We start from the raw sequence: 16,382 nt of genomic DNA on the forward strand, positions 1-16,382 counted from the left end.
TAAGATGCAATCAATAATAGATAATTAAATTGTTAAAAATTAATATAAATAAATATTAGAAGAATCAAGGGACATCAACTAGAAAGAGACATAGAAATAAAGGAGAAAGTGAGGTAAAAATAATTGAAAAGGCAGGAACGCATAGAAAGGGGACGTCTTATGACTATAGGATACATTGCATAAATAAGAATATCTAGTCAAGACCTTCAAGAGGTGAGAAAAATATACTCTTAAAACTTCCATGGTATAATTGTTTTGAGAATGTATATTTATGTTTGCACTTTTGATATAAAGGGATTGGAATTTATCAATATTCTTAAGAATATGGTTGGATTGTATTTGAAACCTTAAATATATCGAGTATGATGTTAAAATGAGTTTTTATGATGGTAATTATGTTCTAATATCGTGACAATCCCTTCTATTTGTCTTTGGCATGAAATTATTGTTCTGGTGGAAATTTGATGTTTTGATTGCCTTTGGTGGTGTAAGCATAAGTCAAGAATTTTCGCGTGATTACAATACTCTTAAATTGGCAAACAGCTTTGCAATTATATAAAATCCTTGTGTATTAGAGTTTGCTTTTAATTAGAACCATGAGGTGACAGGATCCTTGTAGAATAATAATACACGAGTGATATGCACATTTGGCTTCATTGAAGTTTCCCAAAGCATATGATTATGGCTTAATTAATAATAATAAATTTAAAAGTAGTTTGAGTGGTTATAGTTATAGTTTAGTTGATTTCGAACAAAAAGCTTTGTAATGATTATATATATATATATATTAATCTATTAATTGATGTTTATAATTTATAATTATAAAATTAATTGAGATGAACCGTGGTTGTGTGGTGTGTGTATTTATAATCGACTGAATTATGATAGGTTTTTGGTTGATTTAATTAATCAGGATATGTTTGACACCATGTTTCGATTACATGATTGTTTGGTAGTAGGAGATTGAGCTAGTGCTCTACATTACAAGAAATTGAGGTAACTTCTGTGAGAAAGAAGTATATCTCCACATGAAATTGAGTTAGTGTTTCACATTATAAGAGATTGAGGTAACTTAGTTGAGAGAAAAAGTATATATATACATGAGATTGAGTTGGTGCTCCATATTATTGAAATTGAGGTAACTTCTTTGAAAAAGGAGTATATATATCTTCACATGAGATTGAACTATTATTTTACATTATTATTATTGAGGTAACTCCTTTAAGGAAGAAGTATATCTCCACATAGTACTTGGATGTCATATAATTTGATTAATTCAATGTGTGCAAATTGATTGTGATATTTTTAATGATTGATTGTTGTTATGCGAAAGACATGTGTGATGCTGTTATAATATCTTTGAGAAAACTACTATTTTTAGATATTTATTACTAGTATTATTTTAAAAGAATGTAGATATTATGGTTAATTTTTCTAGTTGCGATGTCGGCCGAGAACAAGTACTATTTGCAAAATATTATATATTGTGTATTTTATTCACTGAAATTATATATCTCATTAGTTAATGTTGTTTTCAGAGCATGAAGACAAGATCAGTGAGACTAAAGAGACTTGAATAATTACTCTTTGATTTATTTAATTTGATTTTAGACTTATTAGTATTCATTAGAATAAAGGATCATTTGTGACTAAATAGATTTTATTGTTTCTTATTTAGGATTGTCAGTAGTTGTTTGAGTATTGGATTTCATAATTCAATTTATACACAAACGGATTATATTGGATATTTTCTTGAAGTGTGATTTAAGACCTTTTTGGTTTTAGAAATTTAATCTTTAACAAATTTATATATGATTTATTATTATAGCGAAGCACATTACAACTTTCACATCTGAAGCCTAACAACTAATTTTTGCAGCCAAATGAAAGGTTATGAAAGAAGTTAGGGTTTACTTATGATGCATTCTATGGTGGACAAGCTATTAAGTTGTCCAACAGCGGACAACCTTTTTTAATTGTTAGATATAATATAAAAAAATCAATTTACCAAATTTATTTATAAACACTATAATAATTAATCCTGGTCAAATATTGCATTTAATAAATTGACCGTGTACAAAATTCTCTGGACGTGATTAATATTTGACCCGAGGTGAGGGATACTCGTAGCCTGAGTCAGAACCAAAAACTTGTTGTCCTGTAACATTACATGTTATATTTATTAAATATAATATTTTTTTAATATTTCATTATAATTTTAAATATTTATTAAAGTATATAATTAAAATAAATAATTTTAATATTCATAAAAAATTTTAAACATTATATTTATTAAATACAATATATAATCAAATCAAACAATATGATTAGACATTATACTATTCTTTAAATATAATATATTTATCCTGTCAAAAAATATATTCATTACTTTTTTATGTAACAATTAAATAGAGAAGTTGAATAGAGATAATAATAATAATTAATACGAATATAAACTAAAATTAAGATTAAATTTCACATTTAGTATATGTGGATAATGAATTATCACCTCATTGTCGGTCACATGTCATTTTCATCTAGTGTGGCCAAATATTGTCACTTATATGTTTCAAATGGACTAAGTTGAACTTTTATATATTTAGAGAAACTAGAGCATTACAATTTATCTTTCTTTTTTTTTTTAATCAAAGAATAGGAGATAAGGTAGTTGAAACTTGCCTCTAGTATCTAAGATATCTATAAAAGAAAGATGAAAAAAGGTTTATTTTAAGATTAAAAAGAATTTGAAATTCTTTTTATCAAGGAGTGAAGAAATTTCAATGAATCAGTGTTTCGTCTAAAATAATGGTCAATTGAGAAAAATAATATGTGGACTAAGACATGGATCCAAAAGCGAACACTTCTTCGTTTAATTTAATTAAGAGATTAAAATATATTTTACTCGTAAAAGAATTTAAAGTTGTTAATACGAAAAATAATTTGAAAAAACATTATTACAATAAGTTATAAATAACTTTTATGAGTGTACTGCAGAAAAAAGATTTTTTTTAAAAAAAATTAAACATCAATAATTAGCCAGTTGAATCATTTTATTTTCTCTTTTAACAAACATTTTATATATGGATGGCAATATAACATACAATTACCGTGGAAAACTACGAAGATAACAAATGCTCTATGAAACTTTTAATCCAATCATAATTGAAAGAACTTGATAATGACCATAATTAGTTGAATTTTTTTATAATATTATTATAAGAATCCATAATACATATTTTACTGCTACACCAACAACAAAACAAAAAAGAATCTGTCGTCATAGCATCTAAATCAAACGATATTGTGGAAGAATGGTCGGTATTAGAATTTGAAATCCCATATTATTTTGGACAGGGTCGGTAAGTAGAGCCAACCTGTAAGCCAATTTAGATACAACATGGCCTTGTCATAGCAGCCACGGTATGGCCCACAAACAAAACCCTAGTTTATTAGCTCAAAAGCTAAACATTAGTGGATATCTAATCAACATCAATCGTAATATGGAAACAAAGTTTCCTCATTTTATTATGGGTAAGAAAGGAACTCATGTCTATTAAATTATAAACAACAAATTAAATTACTTTAAAATTCAGGGATATGATTGCAACCCTTTTTTCTAATGTCAACAATAACCTTCTCTTTAGACTTACTGTAGGTTTAGATTAGTCAAAAACACGATTTTAGTGTTCGGTGGTAATACGGTAATAACAGTTTGAGAATCTTCAAATGAACCAAGAAGAACGAACCATTCAGCCACCGCAACGTGCCATCCACAAGGAAAAATCTATGAACATTAGACTATAATTTTTTATACAAAATTTAGAATTTGGTCCTATACCAAGAAGTAGTTAAAAGAAGAAACTCTATTGAAAAAAAGGAAAAATCTACACTTCTCCATAATGTTGAATGAAATTTCTCACTAGAAGGAAGAATATTTTACAAGTTTTATGACAATTTTCACACTTGTTTACAGAAAATAACTCAACCGATGCAAAACTTGAGAGGAAATTAATATATACACAGATTAAGGAGTAACTATATCATATCTTCTCAATGCTTCCTAAAAAGTAAAAGAAAAAAGAAAACCAGATAAATTCAGAATAATCAAGAGGAAACCAAAAAAACAAGCTAGTATTCATGATTTCCTCTACCAAAAAGAAAACAAAAGGAGTCACGAGTTTCTATCTTGAATATGACCAACTGGGTCTTGAATTTGGTCCATGGAAGAAATAGATGTTCGTTTGATGAACTCCAAGCAATCGGCAATGGCTTCTGCATAGAAAGAATTATTCCTTCCATAAGATGATGCCCTACAATCAGTATGACCCTTGATTCCTTCATCCCTCACTAAACCACTTCTGCTGCTGTTGCTGTAGTTTCTTTTGAAGCCACTTTTTCTTCTGAACACGTTCTTCAGAAGCTGAAGAGCCTGAGAATAAGACAGTTTCCAGCTATCAAAGATACTTAGTATGAAAGTGAACCTCTTCCTTAGGCGCAGAAAGTAAAGCCTTCTGAGGTTTAACCTAAACCCTCTGCATTTTCCATGGCAAGATGATGATGATGCTCTCCCACTGCTAACTCTATTGTAACTCATATGACCCATGTTTTGGTTTTGGTTTTGGTTTTGGTTTTGGTTAATGCTAATAATTAGCACCCTGAGTTGTGTACAAATATATAAGGTTGGAGGGTGACTTTTTGGATGGTGTGGTAATAATGAATATGATGTGTCTGTGGTATGAAAAAGAATGAAGGGAAGAAGCTTGGAAATTTGTGGATTTGGACTGTTTTGAAAACTTTGGATGGTCTAATATGCTGCAAAGACAATGGAGTTTGAGGCGTAATATATGTGACCGGGATATACTAAACTTGAAAAACTTGTGTGTGATTAAATATTGGAAGGGACCATATATAAACAATTTAAAAAATCAAGGTGTTTTGAATCATTGATTGGTGGGGTAGGGCCAAGGGTAAAAAAACAAGAAAAAGAGAAAAATGCCATCTATTCTTTTTCAAAGTAGGTGACTAATTAAAGCGTAATGAGAATATGATAATGAGTAACAAATTGGTGAGATTACGGAAAAATGAGTTGCATAGCCTATATTATAATATGGCTATTATTCAAGCTTCGTTAGTCTAACAACGTTTGACTTTTGAATTGGCTTTGTGTGGTAGAGTGACTGGCTTTTCTTATTCGGAATGTGATGAATTACCTCTGTGTTCCATTAAAAATTTGTTTGATTGCTGCTTAGCTTTAATGATAATAACGAACTTTGAGGGCTAATGGCTCCCTAGGATTTACGGGGCCTTTAATTACTACAGGATTTTGTCAAAAGATCCAATAATCTTCCAAAAGAGTAGCTGATCCACAGTTTTCATTGAAAATTTTATGCTATCTTTAACACCTACTCGTAAACTATTATTATTGTTCATGATTGTTATTAATTTGTTAATTTTGAACTTTAAGATAGGGAGGGGGAGTGGTCTATACTTTCCATCAGATAAGCTCATCAAGTCTCTCCAGTAAAGAAATTTCATTATGGTTCTAGTCTTCTAGATGAAACTAGTTGTTGGTCCTAGAAAGTGGGATTGGTAAGCTCAGCATTGTCTTCTTGTTCTCTAATATATGAACCAACATTATTGGTAAATGAACTTGCGTAGGGAAACAAAATTTAAATTTGTAGAAGTAACTAGTTCATGAAACAGAAAATAAATGAACATACTTAGGGAGGTAGACTAAGAAAGTCATCTGAACATTGGCCATCAACTTTGCAACGAGTAAACTTTTTCTTTTATAATTTTTTATCAAAAAAATATTATTTGTTAATTTTTTTTTCAACAAAAGGGATCCAACTTTACAACACTTAAACTTTTTTTTCTCTCATTCTTTTCTTTTTAACCACTAAGCCAACCAAACTTATATTATATATATAGTACAAAAACAGATTTTGTCAATGACTAATTTGTGAGAAAATGTAATTTATTACCTTTAATTGAACATTTTCTTTTAAATTTCATTTTTTTATGATTCAAAAATAATTTTTTTATCGATAAATATTAATGGTTAGTTTTTGTTAATGAGAGAATTTGAACCTGTAATCTCTCTTCTTCCCTTTATTTTTCTTTCACGGCTAAATCAATGTTATATCTCCCCCAACATATAATTTAAAAGATGAAATTGGTTCCATTTAGGATAGTGTAATATTGGTTTCTCTCATCCCATCCCATGCATAACTAGTGCCTTATATTTAGGACAATCTATGTATTTGTCAGTTGGTTTGATGAGTGCCGGTTATGAGGATATTGCTATTCATTCACCAGTCTAAACAACCTTTGTGTGTAGTACGTACTTGTTAAAAGAAGAGCGTAGCTTTGACATACGAAACCAAAAGAACTTCACTTTCAGCAACCATACATAATAAAACGTTTTGTACGTAACCGGTTATCCATTAACTTTCACATATTTAATTCCAAACTACTAACGTGCAAATATTCAAAAGAGTGCCGACTTCTGAACTACTTATTTGTAAGTTGGAAGGATTAATCAAAAGAAACAACAAAAGATTACCAAAGTAGAATGTGTTCAAAATGGATTTTTTTTTAATTTTATTAGGCGCACAAGTTTTAAAACGCTTTTGGTACAATGCTGTTTTCGTACGTGAGTGCTTTTTGTATAACTTTAATTTAATTGTTTTAGTTCAATGTGAAAGACTATAAATAAACTACATTATGTCAGTGTTTTGACAATTTTAAATTCTGGAAGTCGAGAACCTCAATATTTTTTTTCTGACATAATATTAGAAATAAGCGCACATAAAATAAATATTTTTCTTTTAATAAGATTTATTCTATACGCAAGGTGGATAAGAATTCAAGTCTTAAAAAATATAAGTTACTACCGCTTGTATATATGATTGTTGGTAAATATGTCTACTACTATAGTGGATATCCATTGAATTGGCTTTGCTGTTTTTCCAAAGTAACGTTTTTGCGAGAAGCAAGATTTGGTTTGCTTTCGGTTAAAAGTAACATTTAGCTAAAAGAAAGTAATAATAGTTTTAAAAACTGAAATACAAGAGTATTTTATCGTATAATCTAATGCAACCCCCGCTGATTTATGAAAGAAGAAATTTATCACTAATAAAAAGTTTAAACTATCCTTCAAAAAGAAAAAAAGTTTAAACTAATTTATTATTAATATAAATTAATTTTCATTTTGAATGGATGACATCAACATCGTGATTTTGAATGTAGTTTAGAACGTTAAGTCTACGAGAAAATGTATCAAAGAAAACCATTATTGACCACAAAGAAAGTCAAGTTTAAATTTGTTAGAGATATCAAAAGTCAATATATAATAATTAAACAAATACTTGTACCTCCTAAAAAAACTGAAATTTCACATTCAAATATTTTTTCCGTTTTTCTTCCTTTTCTTCCCATGAGCACGGGACTTGAGTAATAAATAACAAAATAGTATTACTTCTCAGTTGCCAAAGATAAATAGAAAAAGATAAATATCAACTAATTTTTTAGAATATTGGTTAAAAGAGTAAATAAGGAAAGAGTTTTATTAGAATGCAAAAAATGTGCCTCCTATAATTCTAAAAGGTACTCCCATTAGATTTTTAATAATTTTTTTTTATTTCTTTAACCATATCATACCAGGACCCATAAAAAAGAAGAAGAAAAGGACAAAAAAGACAGATATCCGTATACATACTCTGTAATTGTAGCTGTCCATGTGTTAAATGATAATACTATTTGCACGCATTTCATTGTTGACCATTATCATCTATTTATTTACTATATGTTTGTACGAGGATTTTTAAATTTTAAGACTTTTAAATATTTTAATTGAATTTTTTTACTTTTAAAATTTTGTGTTTCAATAAAAAAAATAAAAATTATGAGAATGAAAGAAAATGAATGCAAAGAAAAGAAAATATATAATTGATGTGCTTCCAAAGAGAATAAAACTAATGTGGCATGAGGAGTCGTACTAAGACACGTTAACTCATACCACCACCACATTCGACCACAGTCAACGATGCAAGGCATGGCCTAGGCTCTCCGTACCGACGAACACCTTCGTCGCGTGATAGGCGACGAACTGCTCCCCTTACTGACGGGTGCAGTTCCTCGTGTCTCCCTATGGCCGCACCCGATCGTCAATCAACGAGCTCGAACAGAGCTTGTCGAAGAAGAAGATCATCGATGTGAGCGAAGAGTCACGAGTTCAAGAACAAGATTTCGAGAAAACTTGAAGAGAAGATGAAGGTGATAAAGGAAACATGCGAACATTTTGAAAGGTTCTTCTATTAAGAAGAGAATTTCAATTTCTCACCTTTTAGAAAGAAATTAAAATTTCACATTTTTAATTGTTTATAATTTTATTTTAAAATTTCAAAAAATTTAAATTTCATAAAAAAAGCAATCTGCACAATGAATTTTAAATTAAAGAAATTTAAATTCTCTAATAAATTATTTTCCTCAGTTAAAATTCTCTATCCAAACACACACTTAAGGTTTTTCTTTGAAATTGACAAAATTGTTTGTTTTTTACTCTTTTTACATGGTTTAAAAATAATGCATGTCTCTCTCGAAAAAGAAAAAAAGCATGTCTAACCTCAAAAAAAGAAAAAAAAAATACGGCATCTCGTAGCGCTTATCTAAGCCATCACAAAGACTTGTATATTTTATTTCATAGTCATTAAACTACAAATATTTCAGTGAACAGAATTTACTTTTAATAGAACCAATCCATATAGGCATTATACTGCTTACTCTTGATGAGACAAAAATCTTTGAAATTTTGAAATCTCTTATGCAAACACTGCCTGAAAGAAATTATGAAAAATCTAGGTGAACATTCCTTAGAATTTGGTCTTTATCCATGTCCAATGACATCGTAAGATCTATATAGCCAATCTTATATAATGGGGTACAACTTCGGTTGTTGTAATTAGTCAATTAGAAAAATTACACTAATGAAAAACCTACCAGATAATTACTGTAGAGGAACAAATGGAACAGATTAAATACAATAGTAGCAACATATAAAAGGTCAAAAGTTTAATGTAATCTCACTAACCAAGTTGCAATATTACAACATTGATCCTCAGCAATTACAGAATCCTACCTAGCTCATATTAACAAGGTTAAAATATTCTTTGAGAAAATCATGTACGAGAATTTATAAGTGAACTAAAACATTAAAATAAATGCTACGCTAAGCTAGAAATTGGCATGTTTTGCAGGCAGAAATAATTTTTCTACATGATTTCCGGGTCAACTATCCTACATATATATCATGATCAAAGAGAGAGGCATTGAAAGCATAAGCGACCACTATTCTGCATGTTCAAATGGGACACGAACAAACAACTGCCCATGCAGTGTCACCACCGCAGACGTCTGATGAGGATCAATTCTTGAGGGCAAGCTGACAACCTGAATTCATAAAATTGTGTTGAAGGGACGAATAACAACATAGTATTCCAGATGAATCATGTACAAACCAAAGAGTTTAAATATGGAATGCATTAGTAAGTACTGTATCAATTACTTACAACCCGGAATATCAAAAAAATAAAATTGTGACTCTAGTGAAGCAGGGTAATATTTTGATACAGACACGGGGTGATAGTTTCATTTTAAATTCAGCGGTGTTTTTTGGTACCAAGACTAAAATTGCAGGAAATTAACACAGACCACGGATTGTTATAACATGTAAACAATACATATCTGCAAGTTGAAAGTTTAAACAATAGCAGTTGTGTTGAAAAATTTCAAAGAAAGACGCATTTTTTTCATTGTTGAAGAAAATGAAAACATACCTTTTTGAAAGGTGTCACACCCCAAGGATTGTTGGGATGCTCAGGCTCCCCACTTATGACTAGGCGTCCTGCAGGGTCTGACTGTACACGGACCTGGTTTTAGAAAAGCATACATATTATACATCATCATCCACAATTCCACTTCAGACATTCAGTAGTGTAAGTTATACATTTAAGATTATAGCTTATTGAATTAAAAGCTAACAAACTTCAATAAAGGAAAATTTTCAACAGACTTTACAAGTGATAAAATAAAGGCCAGAAAACGAAAATTTAGAATCAGTCTAACACTTTTACTTTAGAAGTTAATTCTGATTCATCATCTTCCAAAATGAAAATCTTCAAATAGAAGTTAAATCATTTTTCTTTTCATTTTTTTGAAAAAAAGAAAACAGCGTTAATGAAATAGCTAGTTCAAGATATCACAACTTACACCAATAATTTTTCAAGGGTCCTATGTAGCTCATAAACTATAAATAGCATTGTTATGGAACATTTTGCTGTATGAACACTATCATCGTTGTATATATTTATTATACAAAGGGGTTGTCACTAGCAGTACACAAATTTATCATGGACCTACACACAATTTTGCAATTCAATACAAAATTAGGTAATCAACTTCTTTTGTTTACAGCTCAATGTTGAAGGGTCCAGAATCTTCTATAAACAGGTAAACTTGTCCTCATATACACTGAATTTCCCACTCACTACCATGACTTTTGCCTCTCCCATATTGCAACTTCCTCTCAAAGGAAGGAGAGAAATAGCAAAAATGATATGCTTAATTTTCATCACAACACAGATTAATACAGATAAAAGAAATATATAACAACCAGAATGCATACCTCTTCCCGCAGTAGGCCAGGAACTAAAGCATATACCTCAAAACAATCTTTCTGCACAGAAGAGTTTTCATTGAAATAAGGAATTACATATATGACTCATTTATTTGAACAAGATAGAGAACTTACAGTTTTTTGTACATTCACTTTTACCCAATCAGCAGGAGGCCCAATATCAATCACAGTTGTGTCCAATCTAGCACCCACACAAATCAATAAAGGCAAGCAAGTCAGCGGATAAACCAAAGTCCCAAAGTAAACACTTTCTAGTTTCAACCAAAGCAACAGGTTGGCAACACATTTCACTTATTAACTAGACAAAGCTACAAGTATTAAGTAAGCACAACACACAAGAAAAAGCGAGATAGAAAATGAAGCAATCCGATCTTAACTGTGGTTTAGATGGTTTACTGCGTGCAGCTTTGACTGCATTATCCATGTAAGGTGAAGATGGCTTCTTTCGTTTGTGTATATCTGAGTCAATAAGGGAGATAATCCAAAGGTAAGAATCATTTAACACCTGCTATACTGTTAAAAATGAAAGCAATAGGATGAAGGACATACTGATGCTTTTAAGCTGCTTTTCACGCTTTTGCACAGACACAGAATTCCTATCCTAAGAAAAACAAAAGTATTAAACAATTATATGGAGGCCAAAACAGAGTAACAGACAATGAAAAATAATTCAGGAGAACAAAAATGAATAATTCAAAATTCTCCGGACCTTAATAATAGGGTCACTAACTTCACCATTGCCTAGGAGACGTTGTGAGTGCCAACCCTGCATAGCCCGTGCTGCAGCATCTCTCCGGGCTCTACCTGATGCTGAGGCCTGAATTTTCCCATAATTTAAAAATGATTATAAGACATAAATTAATAATGGTCACAGGAAAAATGACAGAGAGCCATAGTACAATTCCCCTTGCAGAGCTTACCACAACTAAAGGAGGAATTTACTTGATTGAAAAAACAGTAGAAATTCAAACCAATTTCAGATACTGTTAAATCAAATTAGACATGAAATTTATCTCAGTTAATGACACCTTAAACTCGTGCAGTCATTACTTGTCTATGGATAGAGAGGGGGAGAAAATTTGTATACATGACTAGAGGCATACAAATGAAACCTATTTTCGTGGTGGAAACAAAAATTTACATTGGCCTTCTTAAATTGTGAGGCAAGAAATTACCCTGCATAAAATTTAATATCTAGAAAGAAGTAACTGCAAAATAATGATGCTACTTGACTTCAAAACAATCTTCTAATTATTAAATATAAGAAGCAACATATGCCAGCAACTGAAATTATAAGAGATAAAACATATCAGGGGCAATTTGAAATGATAAATAGATGCTAAAAATTTTATCAAACCAGAACAAATAAATTTGACAGACAAAAAATGTTTATTGCAGTATTGTACCCAGATAAATTTATAGTACATGCATATTTGATTTTCATTTATTTTGGGAGAAACAACACTTTTCATTCTCCCAAAAGCTCTTGAAGAAAGTTCTTGATTACAAGTTGTTTCAAATACAAAATAAGCTAAATCCAAACACAGGAAATTAATGAAATTATGGTGTTACCAAATGTGATTTTCCAATAATTCCCCATCTCATATCAGGGGATTTGATGAGAATGGGCCTTATATATATTTTCTCATGCTATGAAAAGCAAAAATAAAAATTACATATCACCTGATTTTCAATATTTATAGGCTCTGGATGAGAAGCAACAGGCACATTCAGCTCACCACCTTGTATTTTATGTCTTTCATAATCAAGAAGTGCCTGGTGTAGGATATCACAAACAGCAAGAATGAAGTAAGGGTTAAGACATGGATAACAAACTGCATAGTACTAAAGGCACAATATCTGATACAATTTTCTGACATTTTGCAAATAGGAAAAATACTAATGAAATAAACCTATATGTCATACTAACCTCTAAATCAAGCATAGCTAGATATTTATATCCAACTGTCAGAAAGCAAACAAATAGGAAATGTATCCCATGTCACAGTTAAGTATTAAATAAATCAAGAGAAAATTTAGGGGCACAAGGAAACTATGCAAATGGTATGAAATCTTATCCAATAGGGTCATAGCATGAATGACATTATCTTAACAGACAGAACAAGAATGGTAACAATGTAACAGACACTGTCCAAGAAATTCAGGTAAATGTTGATTATCTACATCAAAAGTCAATATTCAAGCACAAACAAAAGACCTACTTGTAAGCTTTAAAGGAACATCAACCAAGCACATATATAAACTATATGTGTAATTAGTGAAAGCGATTAATAAAAAAAAAACTAGAGTATAACTTATTAATGTAGAATCACCTTCTCATAAAATCCCCGAAAAGTCCATGAGACAGTGGTGCATGTCCTGCATCGGTTGAAAACAGAGAACTGTATTAATATATTATATATTATATTATAGTATATTATATTATGTATCAATTCCATTCAAACAGCTCACAGTATTCCAACAACCTCCCCAACTCCCCACCCACCCAATAAAAAGGAAAAGAAAAGGTAAACAATGTGCAGTTGGATAAGATCTGGGAAAAAGCCAAAACCGTTGAAGAAATATTGGAAGGACACAAGCAATCCATGTCTTAAATAATGAAAACAGCTGCTTTAAAGCTAAAAGCTACTATGCTTTCTTAAATCAACCATTCATAGCTTAAAATAAGCATCTAACACTTTCCATCGATACTTAGAACGTTGAAAAACCCTTCAATTTCTCTCAGCACCCTTTCCAATGCATACTACCATAGCACAGTGGCTATAATTAGCAAAATCAACAGAAAACATATCAAAACTTTACAGTCAATAACACTTAAAAGAGACACAAGGCATAGATTTTTTTTTATTGGCTACACAAGGCATAGATACAAAACTGCATATATAAAAAAGACTTTTATTTCAGAGCCATAAACAAGATCAGAACATGAAAGAGCAAGTTGGTTCTTACTTCGGAGGTTTGAAAGACTCTCCCACTTGCCGCCATAATTTACATGAAGTCACCTATTTATAATTACAAGACAATTAGGTGTACATCTCGGAAACAATCAAAACAAGGGATCTGATATAAACAAACTAATAGCTGAGAGTGTAATCAAAGTTAATTTGGCTCAAATAACAACCCCTTAAAATTTTGCTCATCAAGTGTAAAATTACTTGAATACCTTGTCATAGCCGCCCAATCTCGTTACAGCTCTCCACAGCCTTATATTCATCAATAATTAAGCATTAGACCAGAGTGATAACATTTTAGAATTGTGTATTTATGTCATATTTAAAGATAAGAGAAAGTTTAAATGATCATGCATAACTCACTTAAGGCAATTTAGTCCTTCTCCGTAGAATTTGGGAGGTTTGAATTCCATGCTCCTCTCCCTAAAGAAGTTTTCAAGCTCCTTCATAAATGCTGACTGTTCTTCCTCTGTTCCTGACTCATTACCATCATAGGAATGGTCGGCATCCAAGAAAAGCATGTGCTTTGAGTTTGAATTCCCGTTATCTGCAGGTTCAGCCACTTGCTTTTCATCAACCTTATTCTCAACTTCTAATACATTCATAATTTCAGTGTTTGTATCTGCAGGAGCAGGCTGTGGCGTAGCAGGCTCATTATGACTTGCAAGCACAGGGTCACCATTATCACATGCTTTACTATCAGCCATTCCACAGTCTTCAGGCTTAACCTCCACAGCCATCTCAACATCGCCATTACTTTTTTGATGAATATCATCATTATTCTCAGCCTCCTTATTATTCTGTGGTAATTCATCAGCCTCCACCTTCGCACCAGAAGCTTCAGCTTCTTCAGACTCAGTCCTATCCAAAATTTGAGCATCAGCCTCTACTGGGACAGAGAGAAGAGTATTTTGAACATCTTGTGGAATTCCCTCTGAAACAACCTCTAATTCTACATTTTTATCCTCAGCAGGTGGCTCTTCCTTCGTATTTTCAACATGATCTGACCCAATTTCAACATGATTTGAAGTTTCCTCTACTGGAACAGGAGCAGAGGCAGCTTCAGGTTGATCTTGAACCTCTGCATCAACCAACTGCTGGTTTTCTTCCACGACCGAGGGCACCCCCTGGCCAGCTTCCTCGTTTTCTTTTGCATCACTCATTTGCCAGTTTCAATTGTGCATGAGAATACAACAACCTCCTACACCAACCCATTACAGGAATTTAAGAAAAAAGAGAGACCAGAAATTCCTACCACATATTAACAGAAGGGAAAATTTAAACCCTAAGAACTAAACCCTAGACAGTCAACCATCACTCTAGTAGACAATCACGGTTAATTGTGCAATTAAAAAATGAAAAAGGCGCCACAGAACTATGTGCTTATGAAATTCAAAAAGCTGAAAAGTGTGCTTGTGAAATTATTTGCAGGCATTCAAGAGAACAGAATAAATCAATTCGAAGTTTAGGGGGAAAAATAAAGAAAAATGAAAAAAATAAAAATAAAAATAAACAACGCAATGTAGTATTACCTGTACGAATTGCAATTGAAAGGTAAGGCAACAGAGTGAGGAGAGAAAAAAACCTAAAATTGGTAAACGAAGAAATGTTGAATTTGAAAAACCCTAATTGTTTGCCCTCTTCTCTGCAGTTTGACAGGAATTTCCCAGCACAAATTGTTGGTTGAAGCGGCAGATTTTGATGCGCGCTTGGTGACACGCGCCACGCGCCGGGCAATGCCGGGGTCGACGATACGACGTCGTTGCTGCCTGGACTCAAAGCGGTGTGGAGATTTTGGACCTAAAATGGGGTCGTGTTATTTTTATGGCAGCCCAAATAGCATAAAGCAAAGGGCTAAGGGCTTTTGCTAAATCCACTCACTTTTTACTAAGTACACTCCCTTCTTTACTCTAATTTTTATTATCATTTATACCTTTAACGTTGATACATAACCATTATTTTAGAATTTACTTTACCTAAAAATGTTTTTTCATTAGTATTTTAGAAATTAATTTTTGAAACACAACTTATTTTTAATATTCTCAAAAGTACTATGTATTTTTGTGTTCCACAAAGTACTTTCCAAAATGTTTAAAAATAAAACTGTTTAGAAAAGTACTTCCCATAATGTTAAAAAAAAACTTTCAAAAAAATTCAAGTAGAACACTAAGACCATCAAAAAAACATATATAATAAAAATAGTATACGATGGTGGAGTAATTGAAGTGGATAAAACATAGAATTAATATTTTTCATTCATCTGAACAACTCTAAGGGGTGCTCAACTGCATCAACTTGGACAAATAAGACATTAATGGTGTATTTAAGAGGACAAAAACAAAACAATGAAGAAAAGTAGTGGGAGTGTAAACATACTGCAATGGAATTTTGAAGATAGAAAAATCCTAACATACATTAGATTAAGAAACTAAGCAAGAGAGGAAAAAAAAAATAAAGGGAGACCGAAGCAAGAGATCGAAGGGGAATGAAGGGGTGAAAGAGAGGAGGGAGTGTCATGAAAGAGAGGAAAAATGTTGTTGCTATAAAAAAGGAAGTGTGCAATGGAGAGAAAAAAGTTTGAAAAGAAAAGACTATTTAAGTAATTTGAATTTTTTTAAAGAAAAAGGGATGTACTTAAAAAAAATGAGAATAAATATAATAATATCCAATGGGTCCTAGACATTTGTTTACTTATACTCAATATTGATGGTGAA

The 16,382-nt window shown here is 31.5% G+C and overlaps 1 protein-coding gene across 2 annotated transcripts; it reads right to left on the reverse strand.

Moving 5' to 3' along the window:
• Positions 1–9,049: 9,049 nt before the first annotated feature.
• On the reverse strand, positions 9,050–15,417 carry LOC114377224 (AT-rich interactive domain-containing protein 6-like). Of its 2 annotated transcripts, none has more exons than XM_028335652.1 (13): positions 15,254–15,417; positions 14,032–14,869; positions 13,881–13,920; positions 13,667–13,719; positions 13,030–13,075; positions 12,380–12,472; positions 11,406–11,513; positions 11,246–11,297; positions 11,074–11,155; positions 10,811–10,877; positions 10,685–10,735; positions 9,837–9,929; positions 9,050–9,450 (listed from the first exon to the last, which is right to left on the reverse strand). In XM_028335652.1, exons 2-13 carry the CDS (start codon positions 14,829–14,831, stop codon positions 9,349–9,351), a joined length of 1,587 nt encoding a protein of 528 aa, XP_028191453.1. In that variant the 5' UTR covers positions 14,832–14,869; positions 15,254–15,417; the 3' UTR covers positions 9,050–9,348. The 2 variants fall into 2 exon arrangements, with proteins under 2 accessions (XP_028191453.1, XP_028191452.1); XM_028335651.1 differs by having other exon boundaries at positions 15,201–15,415.
• Positions 15,418–16,382: the final 965 nt, after the last annotated feature.

Source organism: Glycine soja, chromosome 11 (assembly GCF_004193775.1).
Source record: "Glycine soja cultivar W05 chromosome 11, ASM419377v2, whole genome shotgun sequence".
NCBI lineage: Eukaryota > Viridiplantae > Streptophyta > Magnoliopsida > Fabales > Fabaceae > Glycine > Glycine soja.